This window comes from Cyprinodon tularosa, unplaced genomic scaffold (genome assembly GCF_016077235.1).
Source record: "Cyprinodon tularosa strain WSP-4 unplaced genomic scaffold, ASM1607723v1 ctg332, whole genome shotgun sequence".
Taxonomy (NCBI): domain Eukaryota; kingdom Metazoa; phylum Chordata; class Actinopteri; order Cyprinodontiformes; family Cyprinodontidae; genus Cyprinodon; species Cyprinodon tularosa.
In genome coordinates, this window is record NW_024039044.1 from 1,269,654 (window position 1) to 1,297,354 (window position 27,701).

The following is a 27,701-nucleotide window of genomic DNA, read 5'->3' on the forward strand; positions in this document are numbered from 1 at the left end:
AAACGGGGATGGAAGATCCTCTCCTCGTGCTTACACATTATATAACCTGCAGAAACAAAAACAAAAGTGACCAACAACAATTCACGGTGTATAAGATTGGTATATCAATATGTGATTAAATTTCAATGATACACATGCCCTTTGAAGATGAGCTGGAAAGTTGAAAATGTTTGGCACAACACCATCTTTAAGTTGTCCAAATGAAACTAATACAAACTTATAAAAGCTTTGAGTCAACAACAATCTTGTAATACTATTATGTCATAGCAAAAGTCTGGCATCTTCCTTTTAATAAACCCAGCAAATTCCTGTAACATAATGTAAGATGTGTTGACAGACCAAATCGATTGGAAATCATGTTAAATTCTGCCTCTTCCACTGATGTAAAGTTGCTGGTTAACGTTAGCAGCTAGCTAAACTGTAACGTTAGCTGCTAACTTACTAACGTTGGGTCTCACTTTGCAGCTTCTTGTTATTAGCCAGCTAACGTTAGGCTAATAATGAAAATACAACAACACTCAGATTATTGTTATTAGCCAACTAATAACTACAACCACATCCACAAAGATTGTAATTTACACCAAAGATTAATTGTCATACAATCGTTATTGGTGTCAGTAAAACCTATATAATTGACTAATAATCTCAGCCTTGATAACTTGCGCAAGTAGCCGTGATGCACAACTATGCTGCATGATTAAGTCATTTTTCGACAAGAAAATCTGCAATTTCGACATGTTCAAACATCTAGAATTATAGCCACGTTCATAATGTTTGTAAGAAACCAAACTGTTTGTAAATCCGTCAAGAATTCAGTGAGATAAGAGTATTTGTGTTCGTGCTGATCACTCACCTTACATTAGGTACCACAGAGCACAACAGAAAGCCTGCCTGAGGTAAGATGGCCGCCGGTGATGACGTTTGAGACTCCGCCGTAAGACATCTAGCCTTTATTAGGGATATCTATGGAGACAAGCACCAGCACCCCTTGCGACCCCACTCTGGATGGATGGATTCATTTCATAGCTAGCACCAGCAGGGGGCAGTAGTCCACAAAATAAGCTGCTTTGGTAAATTTTCTTTTAAACTTAGTGCACCTTAAAAAATTAGTTACAAAAAAGTTTTGACAGTTTTATACAAATTAATTTAATTCAAACAAACAATAGGGAAATATGGACGAAATGTATGTGACGAAAGTGCTTCTGCCATCTTAAGGTAGTCAGCTGATCCGTATGAGCTGTAGGGTCTCTTTCCCTCCAAGCGGAAATAACGTCGCTGTATTCATTCATTCTCAGGTAAGCGCACCTGTTAGATCCTAATGTCTTTTTATTTTAATGCACACGTTTAGAGCAGCAAACATAGCCTGTCTCTCCTTCAAAATGTGCCTTTACTTTACAGCTAGCTTAAATGCTAGCTAAACAACTCAACATTAGCATCAAGATCAGCTTCAAGATATTAAAGGGATCTTTTGTTGTTCAGTGGAGGTTCTGCTCTATGGGGGGACCACTGTGTAAAGGTGTCGCTGAGACGTAAACCTGTGCTATGAAATCTGATTTAAAAGCCCGGATTTCAGATGACAGGGCTGCTAAAACCAATTAAATCGTTTTATTCTGTTTTTAAAGCTTTAAAGTCATGAAGAAAAGCAAATGCAAAACAAACGGAATCGCCGAGAAGGAGTTTGTGTTTGAATTCAAAGCAGGAAAGAACAAATGTGTCCTCAAAGTGCCCCTTCAGTTTCCTGTCCAGCTGAACATCAGTGATCTGCACGGAAGGTTGCTGCTTCTGCATAGGATACCCTGCTACATAGAATATGGTGAGTCTGCAGCTTCACGGGGAAATTACTTATCACTTATCCTTTGTTTTGGTTCATAATTAAACTTTATCTGACAGATCAGCTGATTTAATGCTGATCTTAACACTACAGTAAATATTCAGTCATTATTGCTGTTTAGCAACAACATTGTCTCTCCACTTGCAGAGTTGAAGGCCTCTCTGTCTAGATTCATAGAGAAGGAGACAACCCTGGACTATGACAGGGAGGCAGAGCTAGCCCTGCAGAGACTCTCCACTGGAGATGTGGATGTAAACCAGCTTACCAGTGCCTGGGCCCGATCTTATACCGAGGTAGGAACCCATTCCCCCCGTTTGTGTAAATCATCTTTCCTTATTTTATGAAAGTGTGCAATAAAAACCTTAATCTGTGAGCATCTAGACAGATTACTGATGTAACCTTTTTCATGTACATTTTAAAACAGCTGGAAAAGTGAAACACATGAATAGATTGGATCACCTCTGTGTTGCATAATCATACGGATCAAACAGGCAAATTGGTCCTGGTTCTAAAGAGTCTGGATAAAAAAAAAGGTTTCAGTCCTATGCATCAACCAGGAATTAGCTAGTGACTGTTGCATTACGGCCTCATTAAAGAGGACCAGCTAGCCTGTGAAATTCTAATTTAGATTTCGTTGCAAAGCGATGACAATGTTATGGTTTATTGCAGTCACTTACGGGACATTCAATGTTCATATTTGAAAGGCCTACTCATAGATTATATTTCAGGAATGACAAACCAAAGAAAAAAGTTAACTTTCTTCTCAGATGGTAGCTTTACACTCTAAGCGGATGGTCTGTGTGGTGTAAAGGAAAAATAAAATGGATAAAGAAGGTAATCTGAGAGTCTCTGTGTGGCCTGCCCTAATGCTGTCATTCCAATACTGTTTTGTGCATTATTCTCTGCTATTATTATAGGATTCCTTCACTTAATACCATATTACCAAAACATAAAAAAAAAAAAACTTAACAGCTGTTTTTTTAACAAATCACTGGTTTTGCACTTTTAAAACTTATGAAAGAGGTTCTACCCCCTTTAGCCAATAGGACGTAGCTTCCCCTAATCTATATGAGTAGGATGGAGTAGACATCTACAGAGCCAACCTCTTTGCACATTCTGCAGTGTCCCAGTCTCTTCGATGCTCTCTTCTACTCAGATGCCACTGTTTCCCTTGAGGTTAAGGTCTGAGGACTGAAGCAGGCTTAAAAAAAGATGATTCTGTGTCTGCTGAAGAATTTCTGTGTTGATATGACCACATGTTTTAGATTATTAACACATTTTACTGGTTCCCAATGACTTTTGGAAGTAAAGGCAGCCCACAGCATCACAGGACTCCACCATGGTTCATGTTGCTTTTCAGGGATCATTTCTCAGTGGCGGCCTAGTGGTTAGGGCACAGGGCTTGGAATCCCACAGACTGCCATTCTGGCTCTCTGAGCAAAGACCCTCAACCTCTGATTTCTCCCCGGGCGCTGCACAGTGGCACCCCACAGCTCCATAAAAGGGGATGGGTTAAATGCAGAGAGTTAATTTCTCCATTGTGAAATCAATAAAGTTCAATTTATTTATTTATTTTATTCCTGAGAGATTCTCCCTTTTTATATACCAGACCTACCCAGGTGTTTGAAAGTTTTAATAAGTAACATGAACTCTGCCTGTTTTCATTTGTGATGGTAGGAAGGTAATGCTGCACAGTCAGAATCTGATGACTTCAGGGTGCTTCTGTTTGCTGCAGGGAGCTGTAGGATAGTTTGACCTTCCTCACTATCATCTCTCCTGGATAAACATCAGTCTTCATCCCCTTGCATTTTATCATTTTTAAACCTGTTACCATGGTAATGGGCATATCAGATAGTAGCCATTTTCTCACAAAACGCGAGTGAGAGACATTTGCTTTGCTTGAAGGTCATGTTCTCTTATCGTTCTCATTCTGAGGACTGGCTTAGAGCGACAGGCCTCTGCATTGCACATATTTATCTCCAGAGGAACAGGAAATGATGGATTTACAGACTAATAGTCACTTCATTCTCTGATCTACCTAAAAAAATTTAATTTAAAACCAGTTTATTTTAAAGTGGTATTTTTATTCCCGGTCTGCTGTTATTAAATGTTAAATCCAAATTAAAGGACATGGTTGAATTTTCTGTCAGAGAAGCTGCGGCTGCAGTAATAGACACTTTTGATGCCGTCATTTTCCATGGAGGCTCCAGATATTTCCCAGTTATATGGATGACTTGTTTAATATCAACAAATCCAAAAACATGGTGCCTCTAACCATGATCATTTGATACAGAGGTCTTCAACTCCAGCCCTCAAGTTCCAGAGTCCAACACGCCTGAATCACCTCGGTATGCAGTCAGGTTTAGAGATGCAGCAATCCAGTATTAATCTCTTTACCGGTCCTGATATGGAAGAAAATTCTAGATCGGGTATCAGGGAAATTAGGCCCCATCCGCAGCGGCAGATCTAATCAGTCTATTTCTATAATTAAATAATTTTAGATTAAAAATGTCTCGAAAATTTTTTCCCCTTATGTTGTTTCATTGATCTAATGAATGAAGTCATTATTTATAAAAATTACAGCAGCATATATATATATATATATATATATATATATATATATATATATATATATATATATATATATATATATATATTATTCCTTTTCTGAACTTATACTGATTGTTTTCGAATTTTTTAAAGAACTTTTGATAATATCTAACAGTATCAACAATAAAGTTTGGGTTGAAGCAAACAGCTCAGGTGTTGGAAACATTTCTGAATCTGCAAACATCCAAATACAAGTATTGGAATCAGAATATGATCTGAAAGATCAGAACAGATAACTGAGAGGGGTGGTTTATGCCGATTTACCATCCCATTGTGCATGTAAATGCTTATTAGGATCAAGTTATCCTGAATAAGGGAAATTGACCTTAGTAAGCATGTGCACCTAGTGTCAAAATTCAAACTTTTCATGTTTGAATGGCGCATTTTTTCTGTCTGATCAGCTGTTTTATTCAGATTATTTATGTCCATTCAACCAGTTTGTTCAGTTTATTTTGGGGCAGTTTAATTTGAAAATATTTCAATTCGAGGGTTTAATTTGTTGAATGTAAACCTAGCTGTTAAAGGCAGTCAATCAAGCATGGAGCGGCAAACTAATTACATGCAGCTTTTAATGTTTCTTCTGCTCATTTATCTGGGTTGCTCCATTAAAAACAGTGTGTGATGTCATAAGGGTTTTTTTATTTTTATAAATCTTTGAAGTTTCTCTCTCAGACTCAAAAAAAAAACTTTCACACCTGACGGATTACCATCTTTGAGGATTCCACGTCTACGTTCTGTCATTTGCATATCAGTGTTTTTCTGCAGGGTTGTGGTGCCACAGGCAAGTGCGCTGGAAATGGTTCAGGTTCTGTTTGTGGTCCAACGACTCGTAAATCTCTTGAGGGGAGCCATGAATCCAGATGAATCCTCTGTTGCTCTTATATTCAGGATGGGATTCAAAAGCAGTTTAGTTTAAACAGGTTATCCATTTCATCTTCTTCTTTTGGGTTTAGATTGTCTTGAAGTCAGTTTCTCATACTGTATGCTATGCAGGTTCTGTAAGATCTTAGTGAGTGGGCTGGTTATCGGAGGTGACAGCCAAGTTAAAAAAGGAGGATTTATTCAATGTTCAACTATTTCATGTTGAGGACTAAATCAGTCTTTACAACATGTTGAAAGTTGTCCTGCGTACCAATTCCCTAATCCTCCAGCAGGTGTCACCAAATCCCCTGTGTTGCTTTTGTTTCAGACGACCTTGGAGCACGCCAGGCCGGAGGAGCCCAGCTGGGATGAGGACTTTGCTGATGTCTACCACGAGCTTATCCACTCCCCGGCCTCAGATACTCTCCTCAATCTGGAGCACAACTACTTCGTTAGCGTCTCTGAGCTCATCAGTGAGAGAGACATGGAGATCAAGAAGCTCCAAGAAAGGTAGCCGTTTGATATAAACCTGGATAATCTGGGTCTCCAAGTAATTGTTTCTACAAAGTTTGTTCTTCTTTTTTTTTCTGTTTGAAATAAGGTAAATAAAAGTTGGTTTTAAAATAAATTAACCTTTAAAAAAGATCAGCCATATCATCAAGCATGGGTTGCTTAGGAGGGAGAGGTTCAAAGCTTTGCCTCTGCCTCCATTTCCCAGAATGCCCTTTAGTTGTGGCTCAGAGAGGTGTTTTCTCTTGATGTTGATCGGGTAACCATGGTGATGTGTATTCTTGTTTTATTGCCACAGCCCTGTGAAGACATATTTTCTGTGTCTGGTAGGCAAGCAGCAGAAATGGACAAAGTGATGCATGAGCTGGGGAATACGTTAAGCGACCAGGATGTAAATACAGTAGCATCTCAACACTTTGATGCACAGCAGGTAAAACATAAACTTGGAAAGATTTAGTTACACCAATCTTCACCTGCAGTCACACCTGAGTCTGAACATGGCTGCTTTTGTTTCTTCTTTACTGTAATGTTTTGCACTCTCTCCTTTTGCAGGTCTTGGAGAACAAATGGGCAAGTGAACTTAAGCAGGTGACGGGCATTCAGAAGCAGGAATATCAGGAGTGGGTCATCAAACTGCATCAGGACCTTCAGAAGTCCAACAACAGCAGCCAAATTAAGTCAGTTCCTTTCTCTATACCACCGCCTCTGACTGTCTTGTTGGTGCTTTAACTCATCATGAGCTTCAGATCGACCTGAAAATAGAGATGTTTATATGTGCAGAAGAAATACTGTCAATCTCCTTCAGATTCAGTCAGTATGACGTAAAGAAAACAAGCAAAACAATGTTAGCAGGACAGGCTGTAAGTAGGTGCAGGGATCAGGTAAATCAGGGTAACTATAACCAGATGCTGCCCCTTCCTGTCATGGATGTATGAGTCTGTCTGTACCTGACATGTGCAGATCTCCTTTATCAACACAGAGGACACCTTTTGACCTAAAGCAAAAATTTAAACTTCTTTTTGCTGCAAATAATGTTTGGATAATGAAAACTTTGCTCTGTTTTAAAGTAGAAGTGAACTGTTTCACATTTTATAAATGTATAGGGTTACATTTTAACACGAAGTAAGTTCTTCTAATAATAATAATAATAATAATAATAATAAATCCAATTTGTACCGCACTTTTCCTTAGCAAAAATCTCAAAGTGCTACACAGTGCCAGTAAAATCAAAGATAAAAATCAACATCATAAAAATCATGTGGAGGCAGAATAGGCTTGCTTAAATAAAAAAGTCTTCAAGCCTCTTTTAAAATCATTCAGTGGTTGTGGAGCTCTCAGATGATCTGGGAGAGATTTCCAGAGACGGGGGGCAGCGACAGCGAAGGCCCGATCTCCTATGGACCTTAATCTGGAGCGAGGAAGGTGAAGGAAGTTGCAGTCTTGTGATCGAAGAGATCTGGTGGATGAATGTGGAGTGAGTGAGTAATATGAGTGAGTGAGTAATATTGATGGCTGATAGTATTAATGCCGATATTTACCCATATTGTATCCTTTATATATTCCAATCAATATGAGGCTGTAAATAAAAAAAAAATCCCTCCTTAGTGCTTATGTTGCTGGTCTGCTTCAGATTAACACCCACAATCCTTTGCTACATCACTATCGCTGCCACATGACCAATCTGCTTCCCTGAAAAAAACAAAACAGAAACTGGACTAAAATAAACCCTGGATGTTGATATCATCCCAGCTTTACTGAATTAACCGATACCAATTTGTTTTAGAATTACTGACATGTGCTGATAGTGATGTTGATTTTGAGTTACGATGCTTCTCCATTAGAACGATTTTGAAAAGGTTTTAAAAACCTTCACTCCTGCAGAGTCTTTATTGGAACCAGTTGTTAGTGGAAATCTGTGCAGCCAACAGAGTCCAGCTGTTCTGACTCTGGCCACAGAGGTTCTCTAGAGAACGACCAGCATTATGGAGCCCGTTGACCCCAGCATACAGGTCAAAGAGGAAATTATTATCCAGTTTAAAGCAGGGTGATGTTCTAGAGCTGTATCCCAAACTTTGAACATCTTCCAGAGCTTTGATCAGCCATCTTCTGAACATGGAGGAGCTGGCAAATATTTTGGCCTTCATGAAAGTGGAGACAGCACTAGAACAGAACTGGTGCTGTTCACAGTTTATAACAAAAAATTTATGAGATTCATCAGAGCAGATTCATGGATTGGAGCGGCCTTGTTCCCTATGAAGAGGCTTAGTTTGTAGATGTTCTAACAGGAGGAGAAAAAGCTCTGACTCTGGTCTGAAATCAGATAAACACCAAACCTTTCAGGTATGCAAATAAAAATATTTAGAAAAGTCATTTAGAAAATGTTTCCTGCCACTGCATTTCATCTCTACTTTATGACTGGTCCAATAAAATTTGACTAGAATACATCAGGTCTGCAGGTGGAAGAGGACAAAGTGAACAGGTATTTAAATACTGAAAATAAACTTTTTTAACCGCTTTGCTTCCTCTCTTGCACTGCAAACCTTCTGATCTTAGCTAGTTAACATTAATGGATGGACATGTGGCTGCCTTGTATTTATCTGATGTATAATGATTATATTTCTGTGCATGATGTGTTTTCAGTGAGGAGATCAAGGTTCAGTCCAGCCAGCTGTCAGAGGACGCAGATTCTTGCTCAAGGATTTTTGAGGAGCAACCTCTGCTGGAGGAGAGCTTCACCATCCACCTAGGTTCCCATGTTTTTTTTTAAAGCATTCTAGACTTGTGTTCAGGGAAATGGCAGGTGTCATTTTTTTCCTTACAGAATACCTGTGTAACTGTTTGTTCCTCATCCAGGAGCACAACTGAAGACGATGCACAACCTGCGCCTGGTCCGGGCCGACGTGCTGGATTTCTGTAAACATAGACGACACAGCAGCAGCGGAGCAAAGCTGCGGCGGCTGCAGACGGCTCTTTCACTGTACTCCTCCTCACTTTGTGGACTGGTGCTGCTGGTAGATAACCGGGTTAACTCTTACAGTGGAATCAAGAGAGGTCAGCAAACAAAGCTCCTCGTTAACATGAGGAATCATCCTGTCGCCTATTTCATTTCCAAACAGACAGGCTTTCTGGTCATTAAAGATTGCTTTAAGCCTCTTCTTCCCATCTTCTGAACATGTTTTACTTTACTTTATTTTTCAGGCTATGTTCAATTTTTGTTTCCTCCATTTTTGTGTCACCTTGAAGTCTCTTAAGTGTATAGTGGAGGATTTTCGCAAAAATTTCTCTCCACACATGCATCAGCCTGTACCAGCTCCTGAGAGGGAACGCTTAAATGCGTACAAGAACATGCAGAAGCCCATTTCTCCTCGAGGATGTGCAGGAACGCAATCACAAGATGGTCACTTGCATGGATCTCATCTCACCCATATTTATATATAAAAGGTTATTGATATACAAGTAATACTACTGCTACATTGAAAAAAATCAGGGCATGCTTATATATATGTGTGTGTGCTGCAGTGGAAATTTGGACATGTTTGCAGGGTAAATAAGGATCTGTGGCCACCGTATAACTATTAAGAATGTAAATTACATCATAAACGTATCTTCCCTAGAAAGTTACAGTATAGTGGTAAATAACTTTTACTAGAAGTTATGTGAAATGGATTGCTCCAAATAGCATGCCAAAGTTTACCTGACGAGTAGAAGCTTTGCAACCGAGGCATCAGTGGGAAGCCCGACCTGTGCTTTCAGTGTACACCATCGCTTGAAAGAATCTCCCAAAAACACTCTGGTCTTGTTTTTCACTTGTGAGGCCTTTCTTTTCTTCTCATACACTTTGTAGACACTTTCTCTCTTACGACCCTCAACCATTTTTTCAAAGAACCGCGCTGAGAAAGATGAGCTTCAATGACTGGCTGAAACCGTAGCTCACCACACATATACGGCTTAAAGTGCACACGCGCAGAAAACGATAGCTAATGGAGCGAGCACGTAGGACAGTCTTACATAAATATATCACCAGAATGATTGAAAATAAAGAGGACCACTAAGTTTGATGATCCACTGAGAAATAAAAGATTTTCCTCTATATCAGAGTTTTAAAAGATTCCTTACCCTAAAGAGGAACCAGGACGGTTTCAATTAAACACTTTAAATTAAAGAATCCACTTAAATAGATGGTCAGACACTTTGTTTCTCACAGTCTCACACCTAATTTGATCCCAGGTCTTTAGTTGAACCATTTAAAATACAAATGATAGAACCGGTTAAGCTTCTAACAGGGCAAGCAACGAATCTGTTTCCTTGTTTGCATGTCCTGGAGTGGATACATTTAAAGGAAAAAACATTTGAATCTCTGCAGAGCTAGTGTTCCTGCAGCCAAAGAAGCTGCAGTTCCTTCAACCGTCTCCTGCTCAAACCTGAACAAAACACCCAGATAATGAAAACAGGAACCCACTGGTTTAAAAAAAAAACAATAGAATTCAGCTTAAAATGAATTATGTTGGGTTCAACTGTTGCAGACAGATTTGTAAATATTTCTACTTTTTTTTTAGAATCCTAGAAGTATATTATGTTTAGTGATAGAAGTTTATGTGTATAATGTGCTACATATTTATCCAAAATGACTTAATTTGCTTTGGTGTCTCGTTTTAAGAAGCAGAATTTTTAACAGTCTTCCTGTTGGTTCAGGAAATTCAGGCGTAGACTCTGAAACTGCTCAGGGTCTGGTTTTAAAGATGCACAGACATCAACCCGCTGCACCCATCTCACATCTCCCCTCTTCTATGTTGCCTTCTAGACTTTGCAACCGTGGCCAAGGAGTGCACAGATTTCCACTTTCTGAGTCTGGAGGAGCAGCTGGAGGAGGTGCAGCAGGTGGTTCTGTACGCTCGGGCCCAGCGGAGCAGCAAGCAGAAGGACCAACCAGGTCAGTAGGAATGGAGCATCCCTGATGCTCACTATGTGAAAACTAAAAATTGTTCTACTTGACCAAAATATAGAATTCTACTGAAGTTTAGCATCTTTTTGGTAAATTGCAAATAAAAGAATCAAAATAATTCAATCTATTTGATTTATTCCAAGTGATGTGTGAGTATAAGTGTCTTTAGCAGCATGCTGGTTCCCGGGGTTTACATGTAATTGCTTCTCAGAGAGCCAGAGTGTTTCAGTGACATGGGTGTGATATGAGCAGGGATTAGCCGCTCAGAAAATAGAACACAATTTATATGACCCCTCCAGCGCTGACAGAAAGCTGTGTCTACATCGTTGGCTAAGTGGGAAAGTGGAAGGTCTCTGGGAATATAAACAGAAACATTCCTGCTCGTCTGAAACCCTTTCAGGGACGCTCCTTCAGCCGGTCCGAGTAATCTTCAGCTGTGGTTTTAGTTTATCTGTCATTTGTGTGTCTGCAGAAATTCAGAAAAACGGAGGAGATGATAAGAGCAAAACTGTTGAAAGAAATCCTTCAAATATTCTACCAGGTATTGATTTTAAGCTGCGCAGCAACACTGGATGTTATGTTGACCCCCATGTTAATCTGAGTGGTCATCATGCATCTTTCTCTTCGAGGCGAGTTCTACATCTCGAGGCACTCCAACCTATCGGAGGTCCACGTCGTCTTCCACCTCTGTGTAGACGATAATCTCCGCTCCGGAAACATCACGGCCCGGGATCCGGCCATCATGGGCTTGAGAAACATCCTGAAGGTCTGCTGCACGCACGACATCACCACCGTCACTATCCCTCTGCTGCTGGTCCACGATATGTCCGAGGTATGAACAGCTCAGAGCAGCAAGGGTGTTTGGATGTTGTTGTTCACATTGGTCTTCTAATTGACAATCAAACCTTCTGCTGCTCACCAACAGCCGTCTTTTTCAGTCGTTCCTTGAAAAGCTGGATCATTACTAATAATAATAATTGAGCATCATTGATCTTAAAATGGACAAGTTCACTTCTGCATCTTAACCCATCCCCTGGGGGAGCAGTGGGCTGCCATTGTGCGGTGCCAGGGGAGCTTTCAGGGGTTAAGGGCTGGCTCAGAGAGTGCAGGCTGTGGGGATTGAACAGCATACTTGCAACCTTCTCAGGGCACAATCAAACTGCTCTAATCACTATGCCACCACCCCTTTGTTTTAACTGTTTAGAATAAACGCTTCTTGCTCTGTATTGGGATGATTAGAGTGAGATTATTCCATATTTTTAATTGATAAAAAATGTTTATTTTTTTTTTTAACAATAAAAATGAAAGGCAATGAGCATTTATGGTCAAGCTGTTCCTGTTATGTGTTGCTGTCACTTATAAGCTGCTCATAGCGGCCTGTAGCAGCCCATCGGTTAAGATTTGTCTTCTGTATTATTCTGTTGTCAGAGCTGCCATCATTACAAACTCTGGTTGTCTTGGTTGCAGGGTGTGGGGGCGTGGCCTTCAGGAGGCCAGGGCTTGGAAAAACAAAACAGTTAATTTAGAAGAAGGCTGAATTGGGAGGTTATCAGTAGATGCTGTCTGTCTAATCTGAGAGGAGGTTTCCCACTCATCGTTATTTTTATTTTTTTTCAAATATAGTATAATATGAGACCTTTTACACTGCAAAACCAATGTGGAAATAAGTAAATATTTCTTAAATTAAGTGTATTTACCTTAAATTTGAGTAGGTAAATAAGATGATTTGCCAATGGAATGAGTATTTTTACTTTTAAATAAAATAAGTGGATAATATGCAATTGAAATAAGACCATGCAATAGTTTTTTCATATTCTAAATGTAAATCGCCTTAATCCATTGGCAAAGTGTCTCAGTTACCTCTTAAATTAAAAAAATGCACTTATTTTAAGAAAAACGTTACTTATTTAGATTACATTTTTTTTTACTGTGTAAAGGGTTTGTTTTAGATGAAAAGGTTCAAAGGTCAATTTCCTTTCGCAAATGAATAGATAGGAATAAAAGTTAGGCCAAAGGACCTTAATTATTCAGTGCATCATTTTGCTTCATAATCCAATAATCCAAGAGGGAAAAAATATAATTTGAGGCTCAATTATTTATCAGTCTTTATCAGTTCTCTGTAAGACAACGATGATTTAAAAACTCCAACTGGTTTGTTAGATCTGACATGTACACATCTGATTAAGACGCACCTGTTGGCAGCGCAGGTCAATGTCTTTCTGCTCTAATCAGACAAACCGTATGATTGGAGTAGTCAGGCAAGTTCCCCCAATAGGATCTTACTCAAAAATCCAAGTTCTTACTTATTTTTCTATTTCTGTTATATGAAGCGCCTTCTGCTCCTCATACCAAAACTCTTTCCGTCATATAAGTTGGATTCTGTCTGATTTTCACAGTTGATAAATCACCTTACAGGCCTGTTTATTTATAATGAAAAATAATACTCATAATATTTGTATTCAATTTGTAAAAGCAGATAAACGCAGATGTGACAAGCCTTCATTTATCATTTTTGCTTTTACAACCAACACTGCTGCAATGCTGTATTTAGCATATTCTCTTCCTCTTCATAGTGTCTAACCAGCATTACTCAGCTATCCAAGCCTCTTTGTCAGTTCAGAGATCACATCTCCTTGGCTTGCTTCACATTTTTTAAACTAAAATATCTCTATGTAATGAAAACCATAAAAAAAAAGTTTTGGAACCTCTTCACCTCTGGTTGAAATTATAGATGAACATCAATAACTTAGTTTAACATGTTGCGCATAACTTTGAGTCTTTATAGCTCAGTAAAAATGTCTGAACTGAAGGCGTGGCTCACCTTTGCTGTTTTTACATATAAAGAAAAAGAAATCCATTGGGACTGATCAGCTGCTCGCATCATCAAGCACATCAGACCTGATATTTCCAGATTCCTCCGATGCTTTCATTTGTATGAAATTCTTGTTAATGTGTCACTTTGTAGTGACACATTAACAGGGTGTTCATTTTGAAGCTTGGGGAACAGGTAGAGCAAGTATTCAGGTGTGAAGTCTAACATGTCTGAATTTAGTAACCATGATGACGATGGTCAAATACACCTGGATTAATGCGTCTGTGGAGACATGAAACAAAGAAGCTGGCTTAAGTCCAGGAAGTGGTGGAGTTGGAATTAAGGCCTTTAAACTTTGAAACTTTGTTATTGTTTGTGAAAATGTTAATGCTTTGTTTCCATAATTTGTTTTCTCTGAAAGTAGCACAATCTGGAACCGGTTGCAGGTTTTACTGGTTTCAATCATCAGTGTCTTGTATTGAAAACAGAATACATAGCATCACTTGAATGGGGAAGCTCTTAACCCTTTAAAGCCTGATCCAAGAATAAAACAAAATAGAAAATTACTTTTTTTTTGGTTTCAATTCCTTTTTTGCCCTTTTAACAAAATATGTAAAAAGAAAAAACAGAAATACATTTTTGATATTAATAATTTATTACTATGCGATAAGTCGAGATTATTTTTTGTGTAGTCTTCTACTGGCTGTTATCAGGTATATCTGATTGTGTACAATAGGATTTTGAGGAAAGTTTTTCCATTAAATTATGCAAAAGGTGTCAGATGCAAAACATTTCAGAAACCGTATGTATCAAATACGATACATTTGGCATTATAGGGTTAAATGTGCAAAACTTGACTGAAATCAGAAATAAATGCACATGTTCAATTGAAAGACTGACAATCAGTTTAAAACCAACAGAAGACCAAGATGTCAGCGATTAAAAATTGGGGCTTAAACATCCACCCATTTTCTGTCTCACTTATCCCAAGCGGGGTCGCGAGGGGTGCTGGTGTCTCCCGCTGTCTACGGGGGAGAGGCGGGATACACCCTGGACAGGTCGCCAGTACATCGCAGGGCGAGGCTGATACAATTAATCAGATTAATCATGATTAATCAGTTATTGAAATAATTGTCAACTAATTTGTTAATCGATTTAATCGTTAACTGCAGTTTAGAGACTGTAAAATAATAATAATATAAAAAATAATATTGAAATATTTATTTCAAATTTTCTCTTCACTAACCACAAGAGTGTAGAAGAGTGTTATATATTGTTTATTTTTCATGTTAATGCATTTAGTAGATGCTTTTATCCAAAGTAGACACAGTTTTTACTGTTATCCATATGACAATACTATGTATATATATATGTATGTATGTATATATATATATATATATATATATATATATATATATATATATATATATATATATATATATATATATATATATAGCGGCACCTCGTCCATGTTGGTGATGTGGCTTGGCTGGATGCGTTTGTATCTGCGTAGCTGATAGCCTTCAGTTTAAACTGTGCTTCATAAGCGTGTTTCTTTGCCATTTTTAGGGTTGTTAAGACAATAATGTAATTGCAATTAATTGCACATCACGAGATCTAAGCAGGAACTGCTGGCATGTTAACCTGTAAAGAACTAGTGGTGTAGCACATGAATTACAGCATTCTCATCTCATCAGTGTGTACGGAAATTATAATTAAATCATTGTGATGTAGACGTGGTAACAGAAATGTGCTGTCTAAACAGAGCGTTAGTAATTTAACCCTCCAAGGTTCCTTCATTTTGTTCTGTGCCTTTGTGCCACAGACACAAAACTGTCATTAAAAACAGCCATAAAACTGGTACATATCAAAATATTTCCACAATTTTGTGAAACACTTAAATTTATAAATTTTTCTAGTTTATTTTTTTTTTAAAGCCTGAAGGGTCTAGAAGAAAATTAACACTTTAAAAAGAAACATCTAGATTTCATTCATGCTTTAAATAGATTATTTCTTTCACCAGTCAAGAAAATGCTGGCTTTCTAGATTGCCCAGATGATTCACACAAGGCCACTCAGTTATAAGAACCAACCTTTACATGTTATAACACCATGGGAACATTGAGCAGTGACTTTGTTATAAAAGTAACACAACAGGACAAACCGGTGTGATGTAAAAAGTACTGATGAGTGAGATACGTTGACGTGTTTTAATATGTCTGAGGACTCTTTCCTCAATCTCCAATCACAACAAGTATGTGTGAAAGAGTACTTGGAGATGTTCCTGAGGAGGGGTTAGAAAGCAGCAGGTGGTTCTGAAATGGGGTTTAAAAGGATAAGCCAGATCACAAAAATTATTTTAGCTTAAAATTCATCCTTTAGAGTTTGATGACATTTAGAACATGGCTAAAAAAAAGCCATCATGGTGTCTGCTGACCACAACCTTCACTGTGGATACCGATATTCATGTTTGAGTAATGACCAATGTTGATAGCAACACAAATCATTTCTTTGTTTTTGTTTTGTTTTTTACTTATTTTGTTGTGTTGTGTATTAAAGAATACTTAATTCAGTGATAAAACTCACATAGAGAACAATAATGGGTGTGAGAAAAAAACAAGCAATTTATAATTACCGTAACCACCAATAAACTTTAAACAGACACAAACATATGTAGTGTGTTTCTATCAGCATGTTTAAATAATAGACTTTAGATACAGGTATTCAAATACATTAATCAATACTGGATCAGAACATCTCTTATATATTTATATATTTATATATATATATATTGTTCAATCTTTAACCTTTTGGCTGGTTTAGTTTAAATGGCTTATTAGAAAGAAGCCAATTACCCTATAAAACTGAAATGAACCATGTTTATTGTTCATAATCAAATATCAAAAGGTTTTATTAATGTGATTTTGGTGAGATAGACTTAGAATGTACTATGCAAACACAAATGAACAATTCTAGTAAAAAGAAAAGGAGGGTGTTAAAAATGTAAAACATCCTGAGAAGAAAATAAAACATAAGGTGTTAAATATTAAACTCCTTTATTCACTCTGAATAAAAAGTAGAGGCTCTTTTTGTAACCATGTAAATGAACATGAAGTATTTAGATAAAGTGCTTAAACAGTTCATGCAATGAGTTGGATGGTGACAACAGAAGGAAATTATTCCAGCTGAGGCAAGAAGGTTTGCTGTGTCTGTCAGTATAGTGTCCAGAGACTGGAGGTGCTACCAGGATACAGGGCAGTACACCAGGAGACGTGAAGGAGACCTGAGGAGGGAAACAACCCTGGAGCAGTACGGCTACTTCAGCCTTTGTGAAATGATGAACTGGAGGAGCAATGCCAGAGACCTGCAAAATGACCTCTAGCAGACCACTAATGTGCATACCTCTGCACAGACGATTAGAAACCAACTCCATGAGGAAGTTATGAGGGCCCGACGTCCACAGATGGCGTTGTGCTCACAGCCCAACACCTTACATTTGTTAGAGAACACCAGGACTGGCAAATTTGCCACTGGCACCCTGTGCTCTTCATAGGTGATAGCAGATTCCCACTAAGCACATGTGATAGACGTGACAGATTCTGGAGAGAGCGATTTGCTGCCTGCAACATCCTTCAGCATGACCGGGTTGGTAATGGTGTGTGTGGTGGCATGTCTTTGGAGAGCCGCACAGACAATCATGTGCTCCCCAGAGGTAGCATGACTGAGATTAGGTCCTCAGACCCCTTGTGAGACCATTTCCTGGTGCAGTTGGCCCTCGGTTCCTCCTAATGCAGGACAAAGCTTTACCTCATGTGGCTGGTGTGTGTCAGCAGTTCTTGCAAGATGAAGGCATTAAAGCTATGGACTGCACCGTTCCCCAGACCTGAATCAGACCAAGTACATAACGGACATCTTATCTCGATTCATCCACCATTTCACATTGCACCACAGACTGCCCAGGAGTTGGATGATGCTTTATTTCAGTTCTGGGAGGAGATTCCCCAGGAGATCATCCACCACCTCATCAGGAGCATGCCCAAGCATTTTAGGGAGGTCATACAGGAGGCCACACACAATACTGAGCTTCATTCTGACCTGTTTTGATACATTACATATAAGTTGGATCAGCCTGTTGTGTGTTCTTGCACTTTAATTTTGTATGCGACTCCAAATCCCAGCCTGCATTGGTTAAGAGTTGATGATGATTTTTTTTTTTTGTGATTTTGTTCTCAGCACATTCAACTTTGTACAGAACTTCAATGAGAATATTTTATTCATTCAGATTTAAAATGTGTTATTTAAGTGTTTCCTTCATTTTTTTGAGCAGTGTATAAAAGAATCACTTTGTGTGGGGGGGGAAACTGATGCTGTTTGTAATATTTTAGCACCTGTGGTGTATTGATTTTATCGAAATGTTTGTATATTCAAGCAACGGTTTAGCTCATGAATATAATTTTCTGGGTCTGAAGTTGAAAAGTTTGGTAAACTTGGGCTTATTTGGTCGTCAGCTGGAGTGTTTGTTCAGGTATATGATCTTTTTTTTAAGGATGTGAAAGTGAAATGGGAATGTGTGTCTAACAGCAGGGGGACGATTGCCTTCATAGCTTTTGGAAACGGATTGTTCCTTAGTCTGTTTGTTTTGTGATCATCTAAACATTATCCAGCCAGTCTCCATATAAAGTAATTCTGGGACATTCTTTCTTTCTTTTTATAAAGTTTTTTATCATGATGAACCATTTAGGACATCATGGAGATGTTGGCATAGTGATGCTGTCAGCTTATTGACATTGTTTTACTCTTTTGTTTTCTTTGCTTACATAAACTGTTTGAATTTAACCGACCCCTTTTAGCAGGTCCTCCCATTCACATGTTGCAATGTGTCAGTTACAAAGAACAACAGGCAAGTCGTGATAGAAGAAGCTGTCTCTGCAGTACCGGGAAACTCTCAGCTCCTCCTACTATGCTCAGGGTACAAGCCTTCGGTTCATATTTGAACATGTTAGTGGAAGGGTGAAATATAAGTCATGTTTGAATAAAATGGAGACATGCATGATCAAACACATGACGGCACAGAGACGGATGCAGTTAGTCAAACATACAAGAAAACAGCAGTCTCAAAGCTCTGACTGTGAGCCATATAGTTACTTACGTTTTATTTTTTGAAGACCCATTGAATAGATTAGTGGATGAAAAAGTAAGTGGACTCACATTTTCCACAATGCATCTTGAAAAGTGGTGTACATTGATGTCATTAGAAAAACAGATGTATCTCACAATGCCGAACAAAGCAAAATGGGATCTGTTTTGAGGGCAAAAGAGAACAAAGAGGGTGCAGTAACTGTGCAGGGAGCCGGAGTCACGTGACAAACGGGCTGTGAAAAGTAGTGATCATGTGTCTGAACAGTCAGTTAACTGAGCCCAATATATAGTGATTTATGGGTTAGGGCAGACGTTCGGACACAGCCTTGGTATTGATTGGACTAAGGAGCTAATAGTGGATCTGAGGACGCAAAAACACATGTGACCCCTGTTTCCATCCAGGGGGTTTTCTGTTGACACTGTGGAGGAGTATAAGTACCTGGGAGTGTACTTTAACAATAAGTTGGACTGGACTAGAAGCCAAAGCCGACTATTTTTCCTGAGGGGCTGAGGTCCTTTAATATCTGTGGGGCGATGCTGAGGATGTTTTATGAGTCTGTTGTTACTAGCACGCTCTTCTTTGCTGTCACATGCTGTGGGAATTGGGTTGAGGGTCGCTGACAACAACAGACTGAATAAACTGATCAGGAGGGCCGGTGATGTTGTGGGGGAGCAACTGGACACTCTGATTCTGATTATAATCTGAGTTGGAGGGAGCATGTAGATATGGAATAAAATGGGCCCTATGTTTGAACCTTGCGGAACACCAAATGTGATTTTTGTGCTGTGATGTAAAATTACCTACTGGCACTAATCAGTCTTGTCTAGTAAACCAGTCAGTTTTATATATACCATCACTGTGGTCCTTCCACATTCTGCATTTTTATGGGTGTCATTGAACACCTGGACTAGGGCGGTCTCTGGTCAGCAAGCAGCTGCTCATTGTTAGGACGGTATTTAGCTGCTGAAACACAGCTTCTTTAATTGTGTTATTCATCAGTTAGATGAATAAGACAGTTGATCCAGTTCTAGTTTAACCATGGGTGTGTTACCACTATCTATTGGGTACCCGAGTAGAGGATGAATCTTTACCTCCTGAGCCACTATCATCCTCATTGTCAGTCTTCATGTTGTCTGAAGAGCTGGTGGTTTATAGCAGCTCGGCAGTCTTTCTGACAAATTTAGATTTAGAACTTCTGTTTTCACAGCAGGATTTGCTTCCATCTCTCAGCTCCTTTGCGCATTTAGGAGAGTTTGACTTGTTTCTACAAGCTCATTCTTGTGTTTAAGCACCGGTTAGGAGACCTTTGTTTAGAGGGAGTTCAGACCACAGCTGACGTGTAACAGGCCTGTCTGTCACTCTTATTTTTAGATGTTTTTGTCTTTGAATGCGAAGAAAACAAAATATAGAGAAATAGTTCTGCCAATAAGGACAAACTATTTCTAGAGACGAGGATTCTTGTCCTGGTACTCATGTTTGTGCTTTGTTGCTTGGTAAGCACCACAGGTTCTGTTCTGGGAGCACAACCAGAACGGTTAGGTGGTAGCTGCTATGTACGTCAACAAAAAACAGAACTTATGACCTTGCCAATCTGAGGAGCTTTTCCATTTGTTCTCAGGGGTCAGAATATGTGATGACATATTGAGAACTTTTTAATGATTATTATACCATCTAATGTTGGCCGACTGGAAGAATATCCATTACGATGGAATCAGCCCTTTAATGATAATTTTTCAGAACTTTTTTTTTTTCCTTTTTTGGACTCATGGGTTAAGATGGATCCCATGGAAAAAAGCATAAAACAAAACAAATGCTGTTTTTAATGGTACACATAAACTCCTTACAGCTGTAGTCCCCCCCCCAGTGTGACCTTGCAGCAGCCAATCCAGAACCAGTGAGAGGCATTTTTTTTTATTTTTTTTTAAGTGTTTTTACAGGCCACTCCATCTGTTATGGATATGATTTTAACAAGAAAAATACAAAATTATACTAAAAAATAAAAATGTCTCCTTTTCATAAAAATAAAATAAAATTCTCTCTCCCAGTTTTAGTCTGTTTGATTTTGCGTATTGAATAAATAACAATCAAAAACTATAATGTCTCATAACATAGTGAGAACAACTGGAAAAGAGGGAACTAGTGCCACTGGACGAACTGATACAATTTTGACAATAAAATAAGCATGTTTACCTTATTGGGTTTAAGCAGTGTGTGCAGGTGGTTAACAATATTACAAGCGGCTCAGAGGAATACGCTCTGAAGGGTCCTCGTCTTTCGCCACAGAGTCGCCTCCATGAATATATCGCCCATCGCCATTTGTAGGACTGACAAATATTGGATGGAAAATGTGTAAATATCGCCCAACCTTAATACCACCTCACATTTGTGGTACAAAAATTGAACTCGGGTCCCAGTTTAATAAGCTTAATATTAAAGAACAGAGAGAGAGAGAGAAATAGAGTAAACTGAAAACGGTATATCCACTTGGTTCCATCCGATCCGCAGTCAGAGCGGCTTTCTATTAGGAGTTGCTTCCTTCTTCTCTCTTTCTGCAGATATGCTCCCAGCAGTGTTCGGTACCAACCTGCCCTTTCAAACAAACCATTACCTACTTTAATCACCATAGTGTTAAAGTCTGTAGTCTCTGTTTCATTCCCCTATATTCTACTTTATTGTGAAGGTCCTTTCTGATGTCTGTTCATTCCTTGGAGAAACTCAGAAAACCACAGTTTGAGTTTCCGGGTACAGTTAGCATCTTTTCTTTTATCTTCCATCTGGCTTCAGCATTTTAAGGTTTTATTTTCCGTTTTTACTTCAAAGTTTGCAGACAGCAAGAACAGAGCTTTTGCATTTAAAGAATTTCAAGCTTATGGTGAAATCATCTCTCTCCTGACTATATTAAAATGCCATATCAACAAGTTAGCATCATTCTCAGGGATCTAAAACAACTGGGAATAAGAAGAGAATAAGATGAGTTGACTGAATATATATGTGGGAGTTAGTTGTTGAGCTGCTGGTTTTTCCATAAACAGACAGTCAGGCTTGGTGCTCTTATTTCCTCATGACTCATGTGTTCCTGGTTCAGGGAATCATCCTCTGTAGCACTCTGCTTTTCTCCTGCTGCAGCAGCAAACTGAAGCTAACCGTCTTAAACCCTGAGCTTTAAGTGGGATGGTGGGACAGTGATGTTCTGAAACATTTTTTTCTGCTCCGGATATGAGAGCTTTGCTCTCTATTTACCCCTGGTGGCATTATTGGATTAATCTTAGTGTAAATCATTGAATGTTTTATCTACTGGTGTTAATTTCCTCTCTCTCTTCCCTGCAGGAGATGACCATCCCCTGGTGCCTAAAGAGAGCAGAACTGGTGTTCAAATGTGTCAAAGGTAAAGTAACCAAGCGGATGCAGTAATCAGATGGACATTTAACCCTCAGTCTGTACGTCTCTCGTCTTTTGATAAGTGGAAACAACCAATGTTGCCGTCCCTTAAATCAAAGTTGGTCTTTGCTCTGTCTGAGCGTCTCATTTGCAAAGCTTACAACAGAAGTAATAAAACTCAGCAAACAGACACGTGTTCAGCAGAAGAGCTGGATGCTTTCTGTTTCCAGTGCTGATTGGTTGGGTCGTTGCTACTGTTATAGTAAAATAAACCTTGAAGGACGTCCAGGAGAAGATTTTTACTTTCTTACAGAATTCTTCAGTTTCTTCCCTTTTTTCCCTCAACCCTAAACTTAATATCTTTGGTTCATTTCTGTGTAGCAGAACCAAATGTTTCAGAGCTCAAGGTCACATACTGATGGACATTCTTCTGCAGGGGATTCCTAGTTACCCATAACAGCAGTTTCTAAAGCAGCCTATAGCAGCCTGTTTCACAAACGTATTTAAAGTTTATGCAGCAGGACTCACAGCTTCCAAAAAAATGTCCAGTTTTTTTCCAGTCTGTCCACTGAATATGTTTGTTGTGATGTTTGTCCTTAGAAACGGTAATGTAATCCAGTACATTTCCATGGAGGTGTCCATATGTAATTTCTGCTGAGTCTCTCATTCCCGTTGTTAGATATTGACCTCTGTGACCTTTCACCTTAAATGAGACGGTAAGGCGTGCAGAGCTTTGTGTGTTCTGGGTTCCTCTGTGGCCTCCTGGATGAGCTTTTGGAGTAAGGTTGGTAGGTCAGGCTCTCCACTCTGTGTGTTCTCCAAGTGGGGATGATGGTTCTCACTGTGGTTCTTTGGAGTCTAGACCTTTTGGACTGGTTCTGTAACCCTCCAGACTGAATGTTAGCTCTGTTCTTGAACTTTTATTTTAAGATTTGGACTTCATGTCGCTTTTTTTTTTTTTTTTTTTTTTTTATCTTTTAGGCTTCTTGCTGTTGTCAGACAGGTTCTACTTTAGTAATTTCTTGATTGTAACTGAACCAGCTTTCCAAAATGTGGCTAATTACAGTTCATGAGGCAAATTATATTTTAACATGAGGGATTTTTTTATTTTTTTGCTTAAAAGTTGCATAAATATTCCCTAAACAATTAAATTCTTATCAATTTAACTCCTTTTTTGTGTGTGAAACATTAAATTAGTTTAAACACAAAATCAGGCATGAGTGATGTTATTGAAAGGCTTTTATCTCGCCTCAGCAGGTGTGTCAGTAATTCTTGAGGGGGCTGAAAATGTAAAGAAGTTTAGGAACGTTTCTCAGACGACATGCCTTTACTCTGCAGTCTGAGCGCTGCAGAGAGGACACACAGCTCACTGTGCCTCGGGAATTAGATGCTTTGCCTTAGTTTTTGTCTTCACACCCTAATGTTTCCTGGTGTTCAACATTCTTTTCTCCTGCTTTATCTGCAGGGTTCATGATGGAGATGGTGTCGTGGGATGGAGGTATTTCCCGCACTGTTCAGTTTCTGGTACCAAAGGTGAGATCAAACTTTGCTGCAACAGGAATGCTTGTTTGTTGGCAGTAACCATGTGTATATATTAATAGTCAGAGAGTTTATCATTTGACTCAGCCAGGCTGTACTTCAGACTATCAGCTCCAAAGCTCTGATATTCTTCTGGAGCTGATACAAGGATCTCCTCTTTATTTTTAGTTGACCTCTGAGCAGCTATTGGAAACAGTCATATCCACTGCTGCCATGCACGTGGTCACGGTGGCTCCTTAGTCATTTAGTTGACCTGATATTTAGCCTTCAAGCAGGGAAACCTTTGCATGCAGAATCTTTATTTCTGTTTTCCAGCTTTAAGCCAAAGAGTCCTGATTGTTCTTTGATTGATTACGTTCAAGCAACGCTTCAGGTGATTGAAAAAGGAGCTAAAAGAAACAAAAGGCCCACCTGGAGGAGGAGGGAGAGCTGAGTGTTTGAAAAGCTCACCTTAAATCATAGATTATGGAGCTTAGCTTTCTTTTTCTCTCTGTTTACATGGCCCTGATGAAAGAAAGCACTCTGAGCATGTGTGATAAGAGCTGGGATTAAAGGGCATCGTTTCAACTCTGTGTTCTTAAGGAGTGACATGTTTCAGCTCAGTTATGGCATTGTTAACGTCATTAAGTTCTTAAAGCTTCACATGCTAAACGGCCAAATATTCCCATTTTTACTGAACCTGTAAAAGGTTCAGATCCAGTGCTAAACCCCCCCTAAGCGGTGTTTTAGTTTGAGTTTAGCTGGAGGCTCTGTGCCTCCAGCTTCTCTGAGGTTTGTCAGGGTTTGTCTCTGAGCGCTCAGATGGCCTCATCTACAGCTCAGAGCTGAAGTCTGTCCAAACGTTTATAGTATGGTTTCTGTTTCTGCTTTAAAAGTCGCAGCTCATGCAATGAAACCAGCTGAATCCTTCAGCCTGTTGTCCAACATACCAAACCTGGATGTTAACAGCCAAACCTCCCCCGTTAGTGTGAGATCAATTAAGGCCTTTTCTCTTTAGATCCTCATCGCTGCATAAAGCTCCATCATCCCTTTGTCTCCTCTAATCCTCGCTGTTTGTCTCTCTTTCTGTCTCCAGAGTATATCAGAGGAGATGTTCTACCAGCTGAGCAACATGCTGCCCCAAATCTTCCGTGTCTCTTCAACACTAACCCTCACTTCCAAGCACTGATGTGTAGACGGCCAAGCATTGCATCTTCAAGATCATTTAGAGGTTTCATGAAGTTATCAGTATTATGACTTGATAGAGACATCTTACTGCAGTGAGTTTGCAGAAAATAAAGGTAATTGGGACCTAAAGCTTTTTAGGTCCTGTTTTCAGCATTTCAAAACTACACAAACTGAACTTATTGAAATTCATTTTCCTTAACTTTAAAGAAAAATAATCACTTTCACTTTAAAGTATATAAGTTACAGAACTGTTATATATTTCTAAAGATGTTGATAGTTTGAAGTATAAGTCAGTTGAATTTTAAATGATCCTTTCTAACACAAAAAGGCTTTTGATCCAAAACTTCTAAAGCAGGAAGCTTTTCTATATATGGATGATTAGGAATCATATAAAAATCTCACAGTTGAAGGAGTTTTTATATATATATATATATATATATATATATATATATATATATATATATATATATATATATATAGGGACCTTATGTTAGAGAAATGTATGTCAACAATGAGCACTTCTTCGACAAGGGTGATCTACGCAGGCAGCATAGCTGTGCGCAGTGGGAATTGACCAAGAAAAAAAAATTGCTGCAATAGCCTTCCTCAACTTAGATCATCAATATTCTGCCTTTCTTTCCATCCACGTCTGGCATCAGATTTTAAATGACTTTCGGACCAAAGCACATGCTGTGGGCATGCTAATGGCAGATGGACACAGATCCTTAGAGCTGTGACAGACTGCAGACCTGCAGTTAAACCATTATAGGTAAGAGATGCACTGAAAGAGATGTGCCCAGCTGTAAAAGGGCTCACTGATGTCTTGTAGGCTGATGTAGCAGCTTTAGAGAGCTAAGCGCTATATGAGAAGCTTTGCACTTCAGAGCAGCAGAAAGTATTGCATCCAAGCTGACGTTGGGTAGATTTTCAGTGTTTGGATTTCATTTTGCAGCTGGCTCAGACATCACTGTGATAAGAATTTCAGACAACTGACCTGAGAGCTTTTACATGCCTCCATTGGATACCCGTTTGTTAAGTCTCTAAGCTGGCTTCCCACGCATCATTTTCCAAGGAAACACAATCAAATTTAAGCAGCAGACTTCACCTTCCCTGCTCTTATCCAAGTAGGATATTGCTGCTCTGCTTTGAAGTCAGAGTTCAACTTCCCAAAATGTCGGATAGGCTCTTTTGCAGCATTTTCTGCAGCTCTTTCTCTCATTCTTTTTGCCTTCATCCATTTTCAGCGTTCAGTGCATAAAGCTGCGGCTGCTTCGCTCTGGCTCACCTGTCAGCTATGAGTCTGAGGAAACGTTTGTGTTTCCATCAGGCTGTGCGCATCATAGGAGACACTTTGCTGCCCAGGTCTAGTAGCTGTTGGAAATGATCCCAGCTGATCTAGAGGATGGATGCAGCAGGAAGGCTGATGACTGGATTACGCAGACTTTATGTGGCTGAGGAAGCATTAACAGGTTTTATAGCTGCCACCTGTCAAACAGGTTTATTATCCAATAATAAGGTGTAATCCCTCAAAGGCTTGAGTATTTTCTTTCTTTCTTTTTTTTTTTTTTTGCTACAATGAGCTGAAATGCAGGTTTGCCGTTTATCTTCTGCCACTTTTCTGCAAACTTGCTGTATGTGGATCTTCCAAAGAAATATGGTTCTTTACCTGCTTGCAACTTGTAAGAACACTGGAAATTTGTTCATCCGTCCTAGCTTCATAAATCTGAACTCCTTTAAATTGTGTAGAGTAATGGAGACAGGGGACCAGTTACTGTATCATAGGGATGTGGAGAACTTGCTGATAAAAGCAGATGCACTGAAGCAGCGAAACAGGAAGTGCAAGACGGATGGAGGAGAGAGGACAAGTCAGTGGCTCAGACGGTTTTCTACACAGAGTTCTACAGGAGTGTGCTGAACGATGATCACATCTGGGCTCGCTACAGCAACTGCAATCATTTTGTTTCCCTGCATGAGCTTCGTCCGTTCACCTCAAAATTTTCATCCATTCAGCAATTACTACATGGTTGGATAATTGTAGATTTTCATCTCATGCGTGATTGTCTTTTTGTCAAGATAAACTGAATGAACTAATTTCTGGTTGTAATAAAGACATTAGAACAATTTGTGTGTATTTTTTATTGTTGATGTAGAGAAACAGATTGTTTCTATTTGAGACAGTAGGGGGAGCTGTTCCTAAATACACACATGGTTACACCAGTTGACAGACAAGTTAAAGGGTCTACAGAGTTTTTTTTAAATATTTAAGCTATATCTGAATCTCAATGTTATAATAAAGAACGCCGGGACTCCACCCCTGTGTTGCTCTTCATGATTCACTCATTGGCTCCCGGAGGGGGTGGGGGTGCTTCTGCTGGTAGCTTGGAGCGGATTTAGTTTGTTTTGATGCATGTCATCTTCTGAAGTTATGATCCACTCAGTGGGATTAAATTCCAGTGGATGATCAGTTCAGCTTGTCAGGTTTGCGAGAGCTTCGTTTGGGTCTAATTAAAGGATCACAGCCAATCGAAGTAAGAGCAGTGAACAAGATCTGCTAAATGCTGAAGTGTTTGAGTGACCTTCAGGCAGCTAAACTGGAGGAAGAAGTGCTGCCCAGCTTCAGTTATTAGTTGTCTGGCAAATTCAAACATCCCTGCCATTATAGACCACTAGATTATAAACTGATGGGAAAATGAGACATATGAGTCTTAACGGGAAAACTGACACTCTTTTCTTTGGGAACACCTTTTCCTGCCTGACACAAAAGAAAAGACTGGTTTAAGATGACTTTATCTCACATCTGCTGTAAAAAACACACACAAAAAACTAAGAGTCCACTATCATTTATGAGAACCTTTTAGAATGTTGATCAATGAGTAATATAAAGTTAAAACTGAAAGAAATTGTCGAAAGAA

General features: G+C 39.1%; 1 protein-coding gene across 1 annotated transcript; it reads left to right on the forward strand.

Moving 5' to 3' along the window:
• The first annotated feature begins 1,137 nt into the window (after positions 1-1,137).
• cunh12orf4 (chromosome unknown C12orf4 homolog) lies at positions 1,138-26,910 on the forward strand. The gene is made up of 14 exons (XM_038293971.1): positions 1,138-1,295; positions 1,623-1,813; positions 1,979-2,124; positions 5,631-5,812; positions 6,143-6,242; positions 6,365-6,489; positions 8,453-8,559; positions 8,666-8,863; positions 10,614-10,742; positions 11,227-11,295; positions 11,384-11,586; positions 22,033-22,090; positions 23,549-23,616; positions 24,698-26,910. The coding sequence occupies exons 2-14, from the start codon at positions 1,633-1,635 to the stop codon at positions 24,788-24,790; spliced, it is 1,659 nt and encodes a 552-aa protein (XP_038149899.1). The 5' UTR covers positions 1,138-1,295; positions 1,623-1,632; the 3' UTR covers positions 24,791-26,910.
• Positions 26,911-27,701: the final 791 nt, after the last annotated feature.